We start from the raw sequence: 22,931 nt of genomic DNA, 5'->3' as shown, positions 1-22,931 counted from the left end.
TGCAGAACTAAGTCCTTTTGGTCTTTCCATGGGGTAGGGAAGGGAGTGCCCAAACTACAGAGAATGTGTTATGCTCAATTTATCACACATCTGCCACAGAATTCGCTCAAGCATCCACAAAGGATGTGAAAAACATGACACAAAATGCCCAACTTTTGTCCAAAGGGACAATTCAACAGCTGATCCACATGGTGGGAGTCCTGCAGTTTTTTCCCTACCTGAAGCAAGCGTTCTTGCTCATGCTGCCACCTTTCCTGGCGCTTTCGCTCTTCTTCTGGATCCCAGGACCAGAAATTGAAACGCTTGCATGAAGGAAAACCAAGCTATTAGACTTTGAGAGCATAATTCACAAGGTTACCAGAGAAAGCTGCACTTTGCCTGGCCTACCCCTGACAGTGATGTTAAAATGGGAGACTGAGAGCTAAATAATGGCTTTTTCAGTTAGCAGACAATATTCGTAGATTCCTTGACACTTGGGATTGCCCACAGGTATCCAAATGATAAAAGAATCATTTGGTTTGCAAAGAAATGCTTGGGAAACCAAGGAAGAAAGGAAGAAAAAAAAGGAAACGATCAGAAAGAAAGCTCTAAGCAGCAATGAAAAGATACCTCCAAGTACTCAAATGTAAAGAAAATACCTATTTTGCCTCTCTGTAATCTTCTGTGCAAAATACAAAGCAATTTGTGATTGCAAAAAAAATTCTTTCATTTCACCAGCTGCCAGCACAACAGCCAATAGCCTGTTTTAAGTTTTTATCCATAATGAAGTGGGATCTTAGCCTTCATTAAGGATCCCATTACATTATACATTTACATATTTAGAAACCTTATAACAAGGAACAACTTTAGACACTTGATTACTTTCCACTAAGAGTTGTATTTGAATCTGATGGGAGGAGATGGTGTCTATTTTATGTGACAAACAGAATATGAAATACTGTGTATTTCACAGTGGCATTTATGGTGGTTTGTAGTGTAACAAGGCAACCAGGTGCTACTAATTGCCAGGGAGTGGGCATGAGCTTGTGTCAAGCCCACCTGTGCCCAATTAGGGTGGGCCCCCACTGCGCATGAGCAGGACCAGGAGGCCCCTGCAGGCCCCTTTTATTGGCCCCCTGGTCCTGCTCATGCGCAGTGGGGGCCCACCCTAATTGGGCACAGGTGGGCTTGACACAAGCTCATGCTCACTCCCTGGCAATTAGTGGCACCTGGTTGCCTCGTTACACTACAGTGGTTATTTTTGGTTTTGTTTTTAATTGAGGAGATGGTAGAATTGTGGTATCCTCTAATTTCTATGCATTTAAAACAGAATGGTTAACTTAGAGTTACATATTGTTTTGACACTGTGAAGCCTTAGTGGCTCCAGTAACTGAGTACTAGAAAGCTTCTGTTCCCTCAGCATAAGAGCAGAACGTAGACCTCCAGAGATTCAGACCATGGCTTGATTTGGGTTGTATTTGTTCTCTCTCATTTAGATAAGAAAACAAAACACCATTCTTATTTGGGAATGTTTCAAGACACTTTGCATTAAAAATCCACTTTTGCTAAAGACACATGTTTAAACCAAACAATGATGCAAAAAAAGGTACTCACGTTTGATTTGTCACCACTAACAGAATCAGCTATAAAATTTAAAAAAAAAAACAGAAAAAAGAAAAATTAGATTTAACACAGCAAAACGTGCCTAACCTGCAATTAAAGATACAGTGTATATGCATATAAAAGCTCCACATTAGGTTTCTTTTTGGTCCCACAACCAAACATACGGACAAATTGCAAGCAAGTAAACAAGAAAAACAGATTATACCCATCACCATCAAACTGGGTGCAGGGAAGCACAATACTAACTAACATCAGGTTCTACTCTACCACTAGCTAATGCTATCTACGTCTGGCCACAGATACTAGCAGTGTTTGGACACTGAGTGCTACCTACTTTGATCTACTTTTCCCTTCACGATTCAGTGCAAGGAAGGAAAAAGCACAGCAAAGCTGAAAGGATGGGACTACACTATTCAAAAGCCACAGTTACGAAGAGTACCATTGCCATTTTCTATCCAAATGTCTTTGAAAATTAGGGTGATTTCGAGCAATTATGGAGAAGGTATTGATAGGCAAGTGATTTCATTTGGGTGCCTGAAACCAGATCATCGCAAGAACGTGCAACCCAACAGCTCTTTGTCAACTGTGCAGCAGGAACAGACACTTTCTACGGAAGCAAGAGGCAGAAAAAGTTCCCGTCATCGTCAGCTTCTAGGCCAGCCTCATGTCTGAAGGCACCTAGGACAGGACTGGAGGCAGCGGGAGGGCTGAAGCTCCTCCCAGAGCCGCATTTACCTGACTGCGAGAAAAACTGTGAGCGCCGCCAGTTGTTGCGAACCCTGAGGGGAACCGCGGCCCCGCGGGGAGGCTCTGCAGGCACCGGCAAAACAAGAAACAGACCGCGGTCAGCAGGCGATGACAGACACCTCAGACCTGGTGGGCAGCTTCGGCCACGGGAGGGATTTCGACTACAGTCGCTTTGGCCCGCTGCTGCTGCTGCTGCTGCTGCTTTACAATGGACCACAGAGACGGCCCGTGTGTGAGTGCTGCTTCTTTCTGTAAGGTGGCACCCAAACCTTACCCAGGAGCTCAGTAAGGACAGTCAAGGGCAGCCACCCCTGCAGGTCTTTGCGTGGTGATGGAATTCATTCCTACTGCAGGAACGGGTTTTAAGGGATTGTGTCATCCGCTCGGTGCTGTGTGTGCTGTGAACACTAGGGAGCAGCCAAGTGTTTCAGCATCACTCGGAAAATAGGAGAGACAGACGACCGGTTGCTTGATGCTTGCATTGATTCATGTTTAACATAAAATGGTATTGTTCTCAAACCCTGTTCAGAAAGCACGCCCCTGCTTACAAGAAGTGAGACTTTTATTCCTTTTCAGACAATCCTGTTTGTCACAGGGGATCACCCTCGGTAGTTTCAGTCTTAAAAACAGTAGGATAATCAGTACATTACCTATACATAAACCAACAGTAAGTTCTCAGGGAGAAGAAAACTTCAGATTACTTTTTCTCTCTCTCTTTCTTTCACAATACTTACACAGATGTACCCCTAAAGTCATTCTAAACCTACTAAACATTATCCATCTCGAGCAAAACTTTCTCATGAAGAAAAAAAAAAAAGTTCTGCTTTGCAGTAGCTCACAATGAGCATGTCCCTCAATTTGACCTGTACAGTCTTATTCCCCTGTGAAATGGAGCTGCACTTGAGCAGATGAGGGCAGAATTTAACTCCAGAAATTTTTCTTACAAGATAAAACCAACTGCTAAGCCATTTTCACCTGTCACCACCAGTACTAATAAAATATGCTTATTGACATAATAAAGCTTTAATTGCTAGAACATGCAAAAATAGGGGTCTCCTTGCACCCCTTGCTTGTGTCACAATTCTGTTGTGTTTAAGGGGAACAGCCAGAAAATTCCTTTGCACCACAGAATCCACACTACCAGTATCAGTCAGATTCAACTAAAAAATAACAATTTGAGCACCACAACTCTCCAGGACATTGATCAGACACTTCTCCCTGAACACCATACCCACACATCCAGCTACTGTACAGTTGACTTGTCCAGACACTCTTTGCTCACCTTGTAGACCAGAGTTCTGCAGAGTAACTTGGCTGGTCTCAGGTAGTTTCTTTAAAAATGGCAATACAACACTCCCCTCCTGCTCCAGGGCTTTTGGTTTTATCACCTGTTCAGACATTTCAAAGCAGAAAACAGCATTCAAAAATCAGCAGGTACTATCAAAGGTTAACTTAAACCCTTTCTATTTATTTTCTGAATCAACATCAAAGATGAAACCTCTGGAATGACAAATTCTCTGGAATTACCACATGGTTTTTCAATAATGAAGTCCTGGAAATAACTGGTAGCTATTTGTTGATATTCACACTGTCTGGCACTCTAAAGCTAATCCTAACCCAGGACCTACACTTAACTTACCTGACAGAGCAGTACAGTCATGGCCATTTGTTACCTCTGCCACTGTTCAGCACTTCAAGAGGACTAAGAGGGGAAGCTCCACTACCTACACCTTCTGGATACTCTGTCCTCCCAACATGCAGTGGCACTGGGGTTTACAGGTCCAGTTCTTATTTCTGCTCCAGACAGTTTACAGGTTCAAACCCTTCAAGCAGACACTAGGAAGTTCCTCTGAAGATGTTAGTCTCTGATGACCATGGAGTTTGGCACAGAAACCACCCTCCAGGGTCATTCCCTGGCAATTGTTTTCAGTGAACTGAAGGGACATCATACAGGGAAAAATACCAGTTTGCACAATAAACATTTTCATGAGAGGTCTGTCTTCTTTTTTTGTTTTGTTTTCCACTCCCTCTTTGTTGCTTTTTCTTTTGTTGTTGTTTTTTTTTTCCCCTATAAAGTACCTCTGGTGTAGCACAGAGCTCTGCTTCCTTCCTCTGCTCCATTTCAGGCTTCTTCACATCTTTCTCACTTGAATCATTTTCCTCTGAAGGGACAGGGCTGGGAAGAAATTCTAATCTCTTCACAACAGGGCTGGCACAAGCTGCAGTTGACTTGAATTGCTTTTGATCTGAACCTAATCCACACATGGAAGAGATAATGTTGCAAAGTTGAGACATTTTTTCTGTCAAAATGTAGACCTAATTCTTACACTCCAATTCCTTACTGGATATACTTTGGGCCCAAATACTGGATTATTTTTTTTTACACTTTCTTCAACACAGGCAAAATTGATTTCTCATATAAGACAAGACTTTAACAGTAAAATCTACCTGACAAAATGTAGGTGCTTGCACTTGGCATTATAGGGCCCCTTTCAAGCTCAACAAAGATAGGTAGTTTTATGGCGTCACCCAAATTACTTCAGACACTCCTCTTCAGCTGAGATGGGCTGTAACCTACAATGTACCCACCAAGCTATCTCTTTACTGAAGTTGTGTGATCAACCCTATGCTAAGATGCTACCCAGACAAGTAGCCAGAACACAACTGACATGTTCTCACTGTCAGCACAGGATATTCCAGCTTGCCTGTTTCCACCAAGCAACATCAGTCATGCATCAGACACCAAACAATGGTACTAACAAGAAGCCTTGGACTGGAATAACCCAGTTGATGCTGGTTTACAGAAGTGACCAGAACCACCCAGGCCTACAGCTGAGGACTGTAACAGCTGAAATCCTGTCAGCTGGTACCACTCATGGAAGCAGAGCAGTTTCCAGCACTCCAGGCAATGTGCAGGCACCCAGACATCTCCCTAACTTCCCATAGGAGAATCTCAGCTTCAGATTCTGTCTCCTCTCCAACCACAGTGAATGTTCCTTTTTGAGAGGCTAGGGGAGTGAGCTGAGAAAGAGATGCACCACAAGGCTCCACTAAGAACCTGCACAGAAGCAAAGACAAGAGCTGCTGCTGCTGCCAGGCAGGTGCACACCACTTGGGAGCAGTTCCCACACCATTAGTGGTCTGGAGATCACAGCACAGAACTATCTGGCTTGTACTGAACAGCAGGGGAGGTGTCTTATTCTCCAAGAAGGTCACATTGTTTGGATCACATCTACCCCTCCAAAGCAGACATAATTTAAACCCATGTTCCTTTACCATTTCAATTTTTGCAATGCTACCCCAGCTTTCCTTACCAGGCAATATTAACTTTCACTCTCCATACTTGAAAGTTTATAATTTCTCACATGTGTGGAGCCTTGTGAGTGTGGAGCCAAGGTGGCTTTGTGACTCGTAGCCAAATACCACCAGCTCATTACTGTTGACTCTTGAGAGGAGAATTTTGTTGGTTCACCACAACACTGCAGTTTCTACATTACTTGCCAGATGCAATTCAAGATTGTTAACCTCTGTGCTTTGGCATCTGTGAGCCAAAGTAATTTAGGTGGCTAATGAGCCCTTGCTAACCCTTCATGTGCTTCACAGTCTTGCACCACATCAAGAAAAGGCTGGATATGCTTCTAATCTTGGGGGAACAGTATCCCACTAATGTTTGAGGGCAAAGCTCAATTATTTAATTCCCATTTATCCTCAACAAATGGGAACATTATGTTTATATACTAATTACTGCCAGAAATCACATTTAAATACCTACTTCACACAGTGCTTTTTACTTACTGATACCAAACTGAACTTTGACAGACCCACTTAAAAAAATTAACAGCAAAAAAAGACTTATTGTGATAACAGGCAGCAGACAAAATGCCTATTTAAAGGTAATGTTTCAGAAACACCCTTTTGAGGAAAACAGCTTCAATTTTTAACAGCAAATTCATTTTCACAGATTGTGAACCACGCATAAAGGCCTTAAAACAGAAAATCAGGAGTGTGCACTGTATTGTCCATTGAAAGCCCCTACAAGGACTGAAGAAACACTTCCTATTCTCCTTCCCAATTCTTAATGTCTTGGGAGGGGGGGAAAGGGTCAAGCAGAAGCAGTTACTGACTGACAGTTTCTGTCCTGACTGCTTGCTGGTGACAGAACACCTGCGGCACCAGCTTTTCACATACACAAATGGCAAAGAACCAGCAGACAGCTCTCATCCCGAGCAAAATGGTGTGTCATTTCAACCACAGAACAACAGAACAGCCCAGGCTGGAAAGGACCTCAAAAGATCACCCAGTCCCAGGTTTGTGGGAAGGAGAGCCTGGAGGACATTGACTTGCACTCTGTTCAGTCGCACCTCGAAAACCTCCAGCTGTGGGGACTCCACCACATCCCTTGGGATGTTGTTGGAGTGAATGATTATTCTTAACAGTAAAAAAATTCCTCATGCTGATATTTCTGATGTCTTCTCTGTTTTCTAACAAACCCTCCTGATACCACTGCAGATGCACTGCTTGTAGCCCTGCTGCAGGGTGGGTGAGGGCAGGGGTGAGGGCAGCAGCAGCAGCATCACCCTACCTGGGACTGGGCCGTCAGGTCCCACGCTGCCTGGGCTGGCCTCAGCCTGCTGGCTGGGGTTGGTGGCTGCTTCCAGAGGGGAGGCCTGCAGGGAATGAGACAGCAGAAACACAGTGAGTACAGTGGAAAAAGAAGTATGTGTTAATTCCTCAAGGCAGTACTTGATGCTGCTTTGAAATATGTATGAACCAGTCTGGTTTAGTAGAGCTCAGCAGGGAGCTGGGGAATACGTTTCATTATGCTGCTTGGGTGTTGAATCTCTGGGCTTTAATATCCTTTTCAAACAGCTCATCATCAACCAATATGCACTGGGGTTGGAATAGCTCCTATAAGCTTTTAAGATTGTAGGATATCTTGGATTGTGTTAGCTAGAGATAAGCACACATTTCACCCCTAGTTTCCTTTTCCAGCATAACACAAAAACGTATGCATTAGTGAATACACAGCACGTAGCAGGGTTTGAAAAGTGGCAAAGTAATTAAATACTTCCTTTATTTCACGGTTGTCTAAACAATCTGTTATCTGAAGGGAAAAGCCAGAGTCAGTATTAAAGGTAATGAAATATTTGAAATACTATTAAGTGAGGACTGAAAAAATATGATGAGCCTGTATCGAGCCAATAATCCAAATCCCTTCAAAAAGCCAGCTTCCTGACCTAGGACAAGGCTGTTGCAGAGCTAAAACCACACTGTCAAAAAAAGGTAGCATTTCAAGCTGATCTGTTTAGCAGCTTCAACTTCACCTCCGCTTTCCTAGTAGGCAAACCAACTGGCCACTGCACAGTGCTTCTAATGCATGGAAGATCTAGAAAATGGCACACTCAAGAGAGGAAAATATAAAAGCAGACTATTTTTAGAAATAAGAAGTAATCTATTTCAGGATGAGTCTATTGTAGACTTGCTTTCCTGTTCTTCTGCCACCCCTCCATCTTACAAGCAGCTGCACAGGAGGAAATCTGATGAAACTTCCTCTTCTCTGGGGGCAGGAGCCAGACCTCCACCTTCTGCATGGATCCTGTTTCCTATCCCCGCAGACACATATGAACCTATGGCCCCTCATCTGCCCATGTCCCATGAAGAGCAGACCTGGACTCTCACAGTTCAGTCACCGGGGATGTCTGCTGGCAGTGCCAACAGGACACCAACACCTCTAGAAAGCTTTTAGTAGGGCTTAGGAACCTTTGCCTTCTCCTTTCTGGTGGGAGGCTTGCTCCAGAGAGGGATAGGGAATGTGTCTGGGAAGATGCCCTGCAAGGAAAAGGTGGGGTTTGGTATGGGGCCATGGCCAGAGGCAGTGGCCCAAGCAAGCCCAGTGGGCAGTGCCAGGAACAACACAAGGAGCTGCCAGCTGCCAAGGGCTGTGCCGCCACCTCGCAGTAGGACAGGCGCCAGGCCACTGCCATGAGCCTCTGGAAGTGGCAGCAAGTCTCCTCCCATGCCTGCTGGGCTTGGCTGCTCGCCATCCTCCTCACTACCCAGTGCTTCCCCTGCACCCTCACCTTGTCTGACTGAACCCTCTGCTCCAAGCAAGGCCTAGGGACACACAGAATCATTCAGGTCAGAAAAGATCTGTATGATCATTGAGTCCAGCCATGAACCTAACACTGCCTAGTCCACCAACCATGCCACTAATGCTACATCCACACATCTTAATATCCCTGGAGACAGTGACTCCACCACTTCCCTGGGCAGCCTGTTCCAATGACAACCTTTTGAGGGAGTAAATTTTTCCTAATATCCAAGCTAAACCTCCCCTGGTGCAATGAGGCAATTTCCTCTTGTTCTATTGCTTGTTACTTGGGAAAAAAACACCAAAAAGTAGAGACTAACCCCTGCCCTGTTACAACCTCCTCTCAGGCAGTTATAAGGAGTGAGGAAGCCTCTGATTCCCTCAGCTTCTTCTCATAAGACTTGTGCTTGAGACCCTTCACCAGCTTTGTTACTCTTCTTTGCCCCCCCCTCCTGCCCAAAAGTTCTCAAAATGGATGAGGCAGGGGTGAAATACAAATTCCAAAAAGACTGCATGGAAAGTTTAAGGACATCCTCTCTGGCAAGTCCACCTGTGAGGACACCCAATTCGAGAGCAAACAAGGCATGGAGCTCCCCCTCTATGTGTCACATGCAAAGGGAGGGATGGTTACTGGAGATGAGGCACGGGCTAAAAAGTAGGCTCCAGAAAAATGCTGGAAAAAGACTGCAAGTCTTGTGCCCCAGCAGATCTGCTCCTTGCCATTCTGTTGCTGTTTTCTCCCATACAACCCACCCTTCCCTTCCCCAGCCCACCTGGATGCCAGCCTGTGTTTCAGTGAGAGCTTTCTTACTGAAAGCCCCAGCAGAAAAACGCTGCAAATAAGAAAAATGTTTCCTCCTGCCTCAGTTCTGGCTCCTGACATGACAGCAGACAGGAGAGAAGCTACTGGAACCATTTCCCAACCTTGCTCAATACAGAAATACTTATGTTCATGAGGACAGCCAGAGTAACAGGCTGTCCAGATAGTTTGTGCCATCTTCATCCTCAGAGGTTCTCAAGATTCAAGTGATCAAGCTCTGCAGAACCTGGCCTGATCTAATGCCTAATCCTTCGAGCAGAAGCCTCAGATAGAGACCTGCAACCTGAATCATTCTGTCAATCTACAACCTACAAACCTCTGATAAACCTAAACAAATGGCTATTGTCGAGAGGTCAGGGCAGTCAGGTAGCTTTTATGTGGAAAAGAAAGAGGCACCCACCCAACAATCCTACCCATGACTCCAAAGTCCTTCTACAGACATTGTTGTAAATTTCCATTATTAATGTTATTATTATGTATATATATATAATGTAATATTATTATTTTTATAAGGCAATGGAACTCACTCTCCACTTGCAAAAAGCAATTGTCCAAATGGCAAAATTAAAAAACCCCAACCAAACAAAGCCAACAAAATGTCAGCTTTAATTTCAACCTCAGAGGCTGTAAAGCTACAAACAATGATAAACCAGGACCAACTAAAACAAGTGTTAGACTCAGGAAAATCAAGTGCCAATGGCAGCTGGAGCTGGGGGAAGAACAGAGCCACACTGGCCTCTCAGAGAGTTTTAAAAGCTCAGTGAGTGCACTTCTGTCACCTTTGGATCTAGTTACCTCAGGAACCTAAACATGATGTGTCTCATGTAGCTATCCTGCACAAGTGCAGTAACTAAACCTACCCATAACCTATATTCAGAAGCTTGAACCAGGTATAGACATAGATGTTATTTATATATATTCTTTCTAAAAGGAATTAAAAAAAAAAGAGCTACTACTTGCTACAGTAATATTGAATTTTGCAATGGCATGCTGCAGAATTTTTGTTCCTGCTCATGAGACTTGACTCTTCCTCCAAACTCTGCCAAGCAATTAAATGCTAGTGACATAAAGCTAAAAATATAAAACTGATTAGTAAGTAATTTATAACAAAATTAAGTCAGCTTCACTGGGGAACTCTGCCATTCCCAGTATATCTAATTCTATTTATAATACCAAGGAATGTAACACTGGCTAGTATTTTATCCACAGGTTTTTGATACATTAAAAAAACCCTGTACTGATACAGCCAATAAAATGTCTTTTCTACCACAGGCTGTCATCATTCCCATTTCGTAAATATTTTATAATAAAGTGATGATGTTTTCATTGAATATGAAGAAGGCATGCAGGCATCATATTTTGTCACGGACACCAAAAGAACCTAACAACTTGGTGGGTGACATTTCTGAGGTGTCATCATGCTTTGGGTGAAGGACCCACACACCCTCTCAGCAGCACCCCCCTGCAGCCACATGTCTGTGTGTGGACTGAGGTGACATTCTGCAGGGCCACAGGGCCAGTTCATATGCTGGCTCTGCTGCAGGTCCCTACAAAGGAAGGTCACACAGCCCTGCTGTGAAGAGGCTGTAGTTATCTCTGCCCAGGCTGGGGCAAAGGCTCTGTCTTGTTAACTCCTGAAAACTGAAGAATACTTTCTACCAGGACTGTTCTTTTTATAGTCTCATGCATCTAGCTACCCAGGAGTTAAAGTGAGCTTCCCCATATAGGATTTAGAAGCCCTGGTCCATGATGGAAAGTTCTATATTGTGGTTGCATTTGCAGTTATGAGCATCAGTAACAGAGAACAAAGAACCATCTCAGTTCTGCTAAGCAGGGTATCCATTTAGCAGACACAAGCACAACTGACTATATCATATTACCAAACACCTATTAGGCATGAAAATAAATTACTTCAGCTTGTGGAAGACAGGACTTTTATCCATAACCTAGGATATCCATCCAGATAATTATTTAATTAAGACTGTATAAGCCACAAAGAGCCACGTTACCTATTCCTGTGGCATCCTTATAAAATCCTAAAAATACAGTAACTGGGAACTCCTACAACACCAAACATCAGAACTACTACAAGAATTCAAACTCCAAAGGAAGTTACAGTAGAACTTTATTAACCCTTATTGTAAATTAAATCAAAACATAGGTCAGTTAACACTACTTGTACACAAAATCATGTGAAATATTTTTACTGTATTTTCAATTAAAACATGACAAAACAAGCTGTCTGGAATCAATGAGAATGCAGAGATTTCAGGAAGAATCAGGTTAGAAAAACAGTTTAATTTCTGTAAAATTATTTAGGAATGAAATTGGTTGCAGTATCAATAGCCATACATAGAAATTGCCTGACACATCTTTCAGACTTCTGTGGTTGAAACTGTACACAGATCGTTGACCTTAAAATCTCCATATGATGATTTCCTCATCAAAGCTAGTGTTTTTTCTTTGTGAGTGGTTATGGTGGTTGACATTGGGCTGCCAAAGCCAAGTTCCTTGCATGCTGTGCCAGTATAGTACTGCAGCCAGAACACTGCTCTGACACGTTAAGACATCTGCCTCATCTGGCAGCTATATAATGCTACACTCAGGCCAGAAATTACAACCAGAGATGAAGGCTGAAAGGTAATTGACAGAGAAGCCTTGCAAGTGTCACAAGAAACAGTGTTAAGTGCTGTTGCTGGTAATTGTTCTAGAGTTCTAACTGCTCACCTGGGATGTAACATAAGCTCCCATCACTCACTGACACTTAAAAGCATATAGAAGTCTGGAGGACAGGAGACACAGACTCTAGCACAGACTCTAGATTCTTAGCCATATCTTGAGCAGAGTTCCCTTACAGCTGCATTTGAAGCTTTGCTGCTATCACTTCTCATCCTAAACCTTTTTTCCTTCAGGTAGTCCAGCCCTCATGTAACTTCCCATGTATGGTTCAAGGCAAAGTTGTAAATCTGGAGTAGTCATACTTATTCTACAAGTGTTTCTTGTAACAAATTAAAAAAACCCAAACCTGTCCTACCAGATATGTAAAAACTAAGGTTTTCCAACCCCACTCTCCTGTAGCTTGGCCAACAATCCTCAACCACAAGAAAGCTTATACTTTAATCTTGGTTCAATCAGTTGATTTTTGAAGATGAAGGAAAGTGTTACTTGGATATTAAAAAAAGGTCTCTTTTGTGCCAAGCATGTTGTGAGTAGAAAAGGACAAGCTTAAGCTAGCTAGTGAAAAATTAAAAGAAAGTCAAAATCTCTCCTCACCATCACCACCCCGCCCTGATCTTTTTAAAATTGCTGTTTATATCTGTTTTTCATTCAGCTAATCAGAGCAAAGTTAAAACTAGAGCAGTAACAAGCAAATTCTAAACGCTCACACAAAGATGGGTTAAAATCCTGATGTTACTCACTAACAAACTGATCCTCCTACACTGAAATCTGCACAAGTACTGTTTTCAAACAAACCATCTATTTCACCAACTTCTGATTCGAAGAGCTAGAGGACACATCTCAGAATTTGTAAAGCACTCAACTGTTCTGTATAATGGAAAGCAAACACAACTTAATGGCTGACTGGTGAGATGGGATGAGGAGACAATTTTCACATTATTGCTGGCATTGCTGCTGATGGACCCATCAGTCTTTGGGGCTTTGCCACAGTTTTTTCAACAATAACAGGTGTGCTTCAGCTACTGCCTCTCTAAGCAGCAAAATGCTCAACAAATACTAGTGGGATATGTGGCCTGCTTGCAGGCCAAACATATTCCTCCTAGTCTTAAATCAAAGACTAAATTTGATAAGCTACTTTAAGTAAAGGTAAGTGTCTGATAAAATACCCCCACCAAAATCTAAGTAGTCTACCTATACACTACAGACATAAATATAGTTCCTTGAAAGTATTTTTCTTTAGCATCCTTCCCACCTGTGGCAGCTTTTTGCAGCTCATTTCCTAGTAGATTTAGGCAGGAGTTACATAGATTTCCCAGTCAGTCTCTGATTGCCAGTCATTTTCTGACTCACATAGCGATGGTGTTCTCTGTCAAAAAGACAGCTGGCAATGAGGTTGCACCCGTACGAAATGAGCCCTTCACTTCTCTAGCTCCCTCAAAACCTCAGTCATATCAGCATTTCAAGTGGTGCAACTTGACTAAACCATTTTCCAAACTTGAAGCCAAAAGAGCTGCTGAAGTACAGCTGCACAGCATCTTCCCCTATTGCAGGCAACGCCTGAAGCCAGCAGGACAGATTTAGAGCAGGGCTACAAAGCTTCAAAGGAAAGCCTGCCAGACAGAGAGAAGACAGGACCAGTCCATTTGACAACTGAACTGAAACAGGAGGGGAAAAGCCCTAGGAGGGATGGAGGAGAAGGAAGAGGCATGCAAAGAACAGGAAGAGAATCCGAAGGGGTGGACAGGAGGGCCAAAAGTAATGTATATATGGAAAGGAATACATACTTCACAAATAAGACTCAGGGCAGAAAATGAACGACTAAAGTATAAAACCAAAACAAATCTCAAGAGCAACTAGAAGGGAAAAAAAACCAACAAAGAAACAACCACAAAACCCTAGAAACAGCATTTCTTAACAGGCAGAGGAATTAGTGCCTGCAGATCCTATTCAAAGCCTGTGACGGACATAGTTAGCAAGAACTATTTAGTTATTTAGTGTCAATAAAGAAAAGTATGCAAATAAAGGCAGTGAAAATAAGTAGAAAAGGCTTTGAAAACATGCATTCAAATTGTGTAAATTTTCTTCAGGCAATAGAAATGTAGTTGTTTTTTCCATTCAGACAGCTCTGCTTCTTCATCTCAGCTGCTTTTCTATCCCTGTTTATGTTATCTTCTCCTCCTCTCCTAAAAACTCAGAAGGGATAAGCATCAGACAAAAAACATAACCCTGCTTTCTCCTTGTGGGAGGTGATATAGCAGCAGCTTCAGAAGGCTTTCTTAATTCCAAGAATGTGTAGCTTGGAAGCCTCATCCTGCAAGAACAAAAAGCAAACCCCTTCTTCCACTATGGAGAGCTCACAGGGACAACTAGGTTATTCAGCATCCTACTCAGCCAGAGGCCATGTTTTCTGAAGAGTGGGATGAGAACATGAGGATATTCTCTTTCCTAAGTCAGATTCTCAACCTTCCTAGGAAGGGCTGTACCTTCAAAGAGGAGTTTAAGACTGCTGATGCAGGCAGACATCACTGCTTTAGTTGTCCAGAGACAGAAGCAAAATAGGTATACAGAGAAAGCCGAGTAAAGTGAGCTCAGTGTAGCTGCCCTATTCTTGCATATAAGGCCCCAGACAGACTGCATCTATACCCAGAAGCCTGAAGCAGTGACGGTCTGTGCCTCAGCACACACAGTGAAGAAGGCAAGCAGTCAGTGCCATGCCCCATCTCTGTAACCTGACATCTAAGCCCTTCCCATCCATGAACCAGAGCACTCCTATATGCTCAATAGACAAATTACTGCCCATGCCTTAGTCTAACAAGGGGAACTTGGAAAAGTAAATGAAGCAGTTGGGTAATGAAAAGCAAATATCTAGAATTAATAGAACCTGGAACCTTATCTTAGGCTGGTAAATTCTCTTCCAGCTGCAAGCAGGTCTTCTTCTTCCCCCCCATCATGCTCAGTGCATTCTTGCTTCTCCATGTAAGATGGAGGCTCCTGCAAATCTGTCTCCTCTCTTTGCTCTCCCTTGACGTGCATGACTCACATAACTATGCTTGAAGCTGAAGCATCAGGAGTAATTATAATGATCTGCATTACCCAGTCACATTACTGATGAAACCACGAAGCTAGTGATATAAAATCCTTAGAGCAGAGAAACTCCATCAATAGCACTATTAGGCTGCACACTCGTTCCCTCTAGAGGGCTTCATCATTAAGTGCACCCAAGCTTACTAACCAGGAGCTGTTCTGCAAATGTCACAGTCACAAGGAATCTGAGAATTCAAACTCTCCTGCCTCCTTTGACAATATCCTCATGAGGGCTAAGATACTGGATGTGGAAACCACAAACAGAAAAATCTGTACTTGCTGGCCACATCCTTCTTAGAGCTGTAGAAAGTGAAGGATGAGAAGGCATCAAACATAAAAACACCCCCAAGCCCTAGGAGTGGCTGTGTTGCTTAATTTCCTCCCAGCTCTTCCACAGCTGTACTGTGGAAATCTTAAAAAAGGAGACAGTAGAACTTTCATCCATTCTGATTGCCATTGTGTTTCTAATTTACAGCAAGCTGAGGCTCTTCTCTATCCTCTAAACATTCTCATTACCAGCTCTCCCATATCAGACACAAAGCTTATCTGGCTTCTCTCTTACAGCTAATTCATTCTGATATCAGAAGTCTCTGCTTTGTTATCCCTGCCTGCTTTCCTGCAAATCATTTGCTTTTGACCCTATACCACTTCCCTCTAAGAGGATCAAGCCCATACTCAGGGCACATCCCAGCTCCCATGCTTGCAGCTGACTCCATGGCTTGGTTGTCGAAGGGAAGTGACTGGCATGAAGCAGGGGAGTAAGACACAACCTCTTTGGCATGAATGAATGATGATCACTCCCCAGGATGGATCCCTGCCTGCTCCCTGTTATCCATCTGCCCAATGCTTGGATGAAGTCTGAGATGAAAGCAAAGAACTACCATACTCCAAGTATTGTATCCACATCTCTTGATTCTCAGATTCTCTTTGTTGTTACACAGAAAAGAACAGTGAGAAGTCTCTCTCCTGCCACTTGTTTGCAACCCTTTTACACGTTGTATTTGCAGTCCGGTCCTTACTTGTTTTGTTTTTACTATCTACTTTTATTACAGTTTTGTAGCATCTGGATTCCTGCTGTGATATGTTCTAGTTTTATTCCTGCCTTTTTCTCTGGGGAGGAGGGGGGAGAGAAAGATGAAAAGATAAAATTAATTTATTTCTTTGATAAGGCAGTTAAGAAGCACACTGGTCCCTCCGAGCATTTCAATAGCTTATCCATTTTCTGATATTTCTGAGAGGGCAACGAAAGCTGAATGCTCAAAACTGCCAGCACATCCACATCTTCTTCTTTGAAAATTGAAAACTGAGACTAATTATAATGTCTCACACAATCCAATTATGTTGCTGATCTAATCAGTTAACATAAGGAGAGCTGAATAAATCTGCACAATAGCTGGGATGCAGAGTAGATGTCTGTCTCCCTGGTCCAGTGCATTTAAAGCACATTTACCAGCTGCATGACAACTGAAAAAAAGAGATGCTGGCTGCAAAAAGTTTTTTGAATCTTCCCCTCGCATATCTCTACTCATATCCCAAAGGAAGAAGCCTTTAATTTACAAAGGATTTGGGGTAGGAGGGGTGGGTATTCCTGGTCCAGGCACACCCTCTTGAAATAGAGCAAATATAAGCACTCAGGTTTCATTAGTTAGTGACTAAATACATTATGAGACAGAAAATTGGCAGAGAAAGTAAGGCTGGTTTGTTTGTGTTGGTCTTACTGTTGGCTCTTTGTGCACACTCTGAGTGGCAGGACTCTGTAAACTGAGCTCAACACCTGGGGGGTCCTTCTTCAACTCTACAGGGGTCCTGTCCCCTCTGGCTACTCCATCAAATTTCAGAGATCTGCTTGGCGAAGGAGTAAATATTACTGTTGTACACTTCTTATCCTTCTCTTCCACACCGTTGAAATTCTCTCCATTCATGCTGACTTTTCCATCTACCTGCAGAACACAGAGAAATACACTGAGGCAATTAGCATTCGAAGGAATTTAGGCAGTTAAGACTTGAACATGATAACATGGTTGTTAACACAGTCTGTGCTATCAGTAAAGAACAGAGTCAAGCACACACTTCATTCAGCTGGCCAAGACAGAGGAAAACATGATTACAAGGGAGTCATAAACACAGCACAGACAGAAGGTAGTAATTTTTCTGTATTCCCTGGTTTCCCATATTTCTTTCTCCCAGTAGTATACAGACACCCTTTGTGTGTATGATAGATCAATGGATTTTAAAAGAACAACAAAGATTTATGTTAAAATTAGACCAAAACTACTGGGTTTTGTATTTCCTCATGCAAGAGGCAAGCAGGTTCTCCACGACTAATTACACTGATGAACTCACATGTAACCTAACGACCTCAAAACAGTATTAGTAGACCATGCATTCTGAAGCACTGTCCTGTGAACTTTGAAGGGTCAGGAGCAGCAGAGTTCATCCACTTGTTTTTTTACTCTTCGTACCAGGGAAGCAAGGAACCAGCGAATAAAAACCTGGGCATTCCATGTTCTCTATGAGGCAATAAAATAAATAGCTGCTTTCCCAGAAAATTATTTTATGCTGTCTCCATGAAAAGGAGAGAGCAGAAACAGTTCAACTACCTTGTTCTCAGGGTCAAGCGAGCTCCTTGGCCAGCACATATTCCCACTAAGGAACACTTAATCAAGGAAGAAAATATAAAACAGGCTCTAGCTTCCTCCTCTGTACTGACACAATGTCCTGTCAGGACTTTAATACTTTGTAATTATGCTCTAAATGGAGGTGGCATGTAAAGACTTCCTTCAGTTTGGAGGGCTGTTTGCAGAAGCCCTTATCCATGAATATGGAAACTTATCCATGAATAAAGTCTTGCTACAAAGAACTCATATACCATTGACTGTAAGAGTGTCTAGCTGGAGAGAGACCAGGAGACCAGGTACCAGTAACACCATATTGTTCCCACCCAGCTACAGCACAGATGTTTATAGACCTGTCAGCAGAGAGGAGTTTTAAATATATATTTGATGGAAAGCTTTGCTACTCAGTGCACAGAGATCCTCCCTGGCAAAACAGTATGGACAGACTCTTCTCTGGTAATTGCTGGACTTTAAGAGAATAATGGCATAAATTAGTAGTTTCTTAGAGAAGCTATTTGGGATAGATACAGTGACTAATAATTCTAGGTTTCTCCACAGGCATTGCATAAACAAAAAACACATGTGAAGCCAAGCTCAGAGGTAAGCCATTCGATGGGAACTTTTCACTTACTTAACTGTTATTGAAAACTGATGCATCCAGTGTCAGAAGTGCTTTACTGAATTGAAACACAGTCTTAAGAAAACAAAGTTCTTCCCATCTCATCCTCCCTTCCCCACCCCTTATTTCACCATTTACTCATCTTCAGTACTTTACTCCTTGAGTAAATAGCTTGGATGCAGTTGGACTGGCACCACAACTTATTAATGCCATCGGTGCTAAGTTGAGGACTAACTCCTCCCATTGACTCCTTACATACGAGCATCCAGAGGTCTGATCTGTCTGAGGCTGATTAACTAAGGGGCCATACTCCAAGGCCTTGGGCATCCTCCAACCTGACAGACACATGGGGAGGTGAAGGCAGCTTACACCTCATACAGTAAGCTCCCTGGCAGAGGAGAAACAGCCCAGCTCAGCAACCAGTTCCACTGACTGCTTTTCAGATGAAAAGCACTTTCCTCACTGCCATCATCCACTCAACACAGTACTAGGGTTTATTTCCAAACACAAGTCTGAGCAGACACTGTACCCTAAGTCTTCTAGGATTGTGTTCTGGATTATCTGCTAGAGAGGAAGATCATGAAAGATCTCAAAAATAAAAAAGCCAGGAAAACACTGGCAGGCTACACCATCCGTTTTTAGTGTCTCTGTTTAGACTAGAACATTTCTCTATTTATATTAGGGAGGAAGACCAAATGTTTGAATGATCAGGACAGATCCCCTGGCTGCAGAGTTAAACAAACATATTCCTTTCCTTCTGATCTGAAGCAAGTCAACACATTGTCACCAGAGCCAAGAATTATCGACAGACTAGTGTTTCAGGGGAAAATAATGCTACAGCTATGTGTGCTGGAGAATGATTCCTGCTGAGACAAATCACATTCTTCCACATCAAGCAAATGAGACCTCGGCAGACTTCTAAGTGGTGGTTGGTGGGGGGGAAACATTCATGGGTTAGTTTCTACCCACGTATGTGAAGTGTATATGAATTAACCTGAAGGTGATCTTGGTCCCCTAAGGAAGAAAAAAAAAAACCCATAGATCCATGATCCAAGCCCCTCTGTGCCACTATCAGAGTAGCAGAAAGCAATGGCAGGCACAGGGGGACCAGAACTGTACAGGCTGGGGCACTCGTGCATGTGGGCTTCACAGTGCCAACAGAGGCTAGAGTGAGACTTGGGAAAGCTCTGCTTTTGGTCCAGGCACTGTTAGAAGCAGATTTCTTCAAACATGACTTATTCTGGCTTGTTCTCTCTAACACATTGCAGTTCTTTTCTTTCTTCATAATTGCTTCAGCATCTTACTCCCATTTGCCACACCCACCCATTCCAAAGATATATTCCTCAGGTTTCATATCCCAGTTTCCATATTTTCTCCTGTCCCCTTCGTCCACAAATATCATTGCTGGCTCCTTATTTTAGACAGTCCTGCTTTCATCTAAGCTCTTTGTGTATTCCATAACTTTCCCTAAAGAGATTTAGCCTGAATAAAAATAACCAGTAAAAAATATTCCAATATGAACAGATCAGCTTTTAAGAAGGCTGGTAACCAGGAGAGACCACTAGACTGGGCAGCACAACACAAAGCTGAGTTTTGTAACATCAGAATGCTGCAACCATTTTCTTCTCTATTTGCATTAGCAGTCTATATATTCAGATGATTTTGTAAGGACCTCTTTGCCTCCTGATTGACTCTGGGGAGTACAACATATCCTACCTTAAAGTTCTTTAAAACCTCCTGTGTATTTTTGGGTTGTGAGTAAGGCTTGGGTGTCAGCATAGGCACAGCCTTGGAGGTGCTTTTGCTGGGAGATGTGCGGCCCGTCGAACTGCTGGGCTCTAGTTCAGTGGTGGGAACAATGGTTGCTTCAATGGTGGCAGTGAATTTTGGAGCAGGCAGTGACTGTTGCCTTAAATATCTCAGAGGATTTGGGTCTTTCAGTTGCGAATTTGGCTCCACCGAATGGCTTCTTTCCAGAATTTTTGGCATCTGCAGACGCTCCAGGACAGCTTCACTGATAGTGAATCTTTCAATGTACTGCTGGAGGATGCTCTCAGCCTCCTCCTGTGACTTTGCATTCTTGTATGCCTCATGAAGCTCCCGCTCTCTTCTCTCTCTGCAAGGCAGACAACACAAAAGAGACCATCACATTGAAATGAATGCTGGAGATCACTCCTACTTCATAGAAACATAGAATGCACTGGGTTGGAAGGGACCTCTAAAGATCACCTAGTCCAACCTGCATGCAGTGAGCAGGGACATCTTTAACTAGACCACGTCAAGCCTGACTTTGAATGTCTCCAGGAATGGGGCCTTCACCACCTCTCTGGGCAACCTGTGCCAGTGTTTCACCGCTCTCACAGTAAAGAGCTTCTTCCTAATATCTAAGCTAAAACTACCCTGCTCTACTTTAAAACCATTTCCTTTGCTCCATCAACAGACTTCTCTCTCCCTCACGCCAGACCCACAAGCATGGCTGTCTGAAGTTACTTATCACATAAGGAGCACACAGCATTTTCAGACATTGAATAAAACAACATACTTCTCTTCCACAATTTCTCGGTAGGTTTTGATGCTTTTTCTACGCTCGCTCGTTCCATCTCCAGACAACAGCCTTTCCATTTTCTTTCTCTCAGCTTCTTTTTTAATTAAATCCTGTGAAGCACTCCTTCGACGACTCTTCCACCGAGCCAGGTCCTGTGAGAGAAGGAAGGCACGTGAATGTAGAGTTGCAAATAGCTACAAATTGGCCACAGAAACCAATGAACTCATCCAGTCACTTTGCAATGCTTGTTCCTGGCTGGGGACTGGGCTCCCATCACCTGCAGATAGCAATGTTTATTCTAAAGAGAAAAGCAAATTATACCATTAAATTAAGATGTTGCCTGATTTTTCTCCTAACAGCAGGATAACACTAGCTATCAACAACAGGAAGTTTGGCTCAAGAGGATCAGTCAGGGCAATTTTTTCACCTGGGCCAACCTTAGGGACAAAACCTGATTTCCCCGGAAGATGAAGAAGAAAAACTATGTTTGGTGAAGAATTTAATAATCAGCTATGTGGGAGGAAGGAGTTCTTTGGAGGAAGGGATGGCATTTCACCATAAACTACAGCTGCACTGTCAGTCTGCCTTGCAGAAATGACAGTCTCATACTTTGTCCATGCTAAGAGCCAACTACACACAAGCATGGTTGAACCATGAGTGGGGTTTGGGTTTTTTTGACTGGAAAATCCAGTGTGGCATGCAAACTTAAATTTCTCCTCACGGGCATCCAATATTTTGGATCCAGATCTGAGCAACGCAGGCAAGGGACTAAAGCAGCTTACACCTGACTGCTCTAAGACATAACAGAGAAAAAAGCCTATGTTTTGTATCCAGCTAAATAGATAGGTGCCTGTTGAAGTAATGATCTTACTCTTTTTGGAATCTTCCTGCCCAAAGCTGTCCAGAAGATTCACCAATTCTGGTTATTTATCTTTCTGCCAAAACCAGCCTGATGCTATACCTGAGAGTCACAGGAAATACCTGTTACAGGCACCTTGCATCTTGCTCTGATTATGAATTTACAAGTCCTGGAGCATACAGAGACAAGATCTTTGTTAAAGTATTATAGCAAAGAAGTTTCCTAAGCAAAAAAATTTATTTGCAGTGAACAAGTAAAGGCATAAAATTTTATATGTAGAAAATAACCTCTGCAGGACTTCTACAAAGAAAAATAACTTCATATGAAACTGTAGGGGCACATTTGTCATTAACTTTACAACATCAGGAGAATAGTATACAGATTACATTTCATGTACTCTAACAAATTCTGGTTTTAATAAAAACCAGAGATTCTGTACACATACTCAACTCAAAGGCTATTTCATTAATTACATGGTTTTCCAAATATTTTAATTGCATGTTTATTGGTAAACAGCAGAAGGTAATGCAAGCATAACTTACTTTATTAAAACCAGGAACAAACCTTGTCACTTTTAATTGAGCTTAAACCCACAAATTATTGACATTACACTCAAGGGAATGCTCATTAAAGCATTTCTTCACATGACCTACATATATCAGTCCATAATCCCCTTTTTCAAGTACAGAGCTTTCACTTTCTTCAGTTACTAATTATTCTCATTGAATTACCAAATGAATTTTTTTTGTTCAGCTACTCCCACTATTGCCTATTGTTTGGAAATTAGTTTTTCATTAGCAAAATTCATAACATAAAGTTTCCTCCGCTTTTTGCAATTAAAAACCAGACATGTTTATCCTTTCCAGCTCTGATGCTTTAAAAAAACAACAATTAAAAAACCCCATGAAACTGTTAATTGTTGGCAAATTTACAGCATGGGCATATAAAAAATATCTGACCATGAATGCAATGTCGTGCCCATAAAGCCCTCTGGCTGCCAAGGACATTCCAGTAAGGGCATTTTTAGTACTTCTTCAGAACTTTTAGTTCTGTGTAAAAGGTGCTGAGGGCCTGGAAAACTTTTGTACTTTAGCTCATCGATCCTTTAGAGGATTTTCTGTTCAGCAGCAGAGAGTTCTCAAACCTCTTGAATGTCTTTGGACTCAATTCTTATCTCTGCTGGGAAATTATGTCTTCCCACACATACAGGCCTCTCTGCTGAACTCCTTCATTGTTTAGTATGAAATGCTACTTCTTAGCTGTATATACT

The 22,931-nt window shown here is 42.6% G+C and overlaps 1 protein-coding gene across 6 annotated transcripts in view; it reads right to left on the bottom strand.

The window, feature by feature from the left end:
- Positions 1–22,931, bottom strand: part of LIMCH1 (LIM and calponin homology domains 1) — a 175,447-nt gene that overhangs the window by 16,014 nt on the left and 136,502 nt on the right. For 5 of the 6 annotated variants that reach the window (XM_030449481.1, XM_030449486.1, XM_030449484.1 and 2 more), the window contains 8 exons: positions 20,800–20,954; positions 19,974–20,373; positions 16,742–16,963; positions 6,932–7,016; positions 4,429–4,601; positions 3,632–3,737; positions 1,594–1,622; positions 219–302 (listed from right to left, as the gene is read on the bottom strand). In XM_030449481.1, coding sequence (XP_030305341.1) covers positions 219–302; positions 1,594–1,622; positions 3,632–3,737; positions 4,429–4,601; positions 6,932–7,016; positions 16,742–16,963; positions 19,974–20,373; positions 20,800–20,954 — 1,254 coding nt within the window. The remainder of the gene's footprint in view (positions 1–218; positions 303–1,593; positions 1,623–3,631; positions 3,738–4,428; positions 4,602–6,931; positions 7,017–16,741; positions 16,964–19,973; positions 20,374–20,799; positions 20,955–22,931) is intronic. The other variant, XM_030449482.1, reaches the window with a different exon arrangement.

Source organism: Calypte anna, chromosome 4A (assembly GCF_003957555.1).
Source record: "Calypte anna isolate BGI_N300 chromosome 4A, bCalAnn1_v1.p, whole genome shotgun sequence".
Classification (NCBI taxonomy): domain Eukaryota; kingdom Metazoa; phylum Chordata; class Aves; order Apodiformes; family Trochilidae; genus Calypte; species Calypte anna.
Note: the sequence above shows the minus strand (reverse complement) of the source record. Positions and strands in the feature narration are given on the sequence as shown.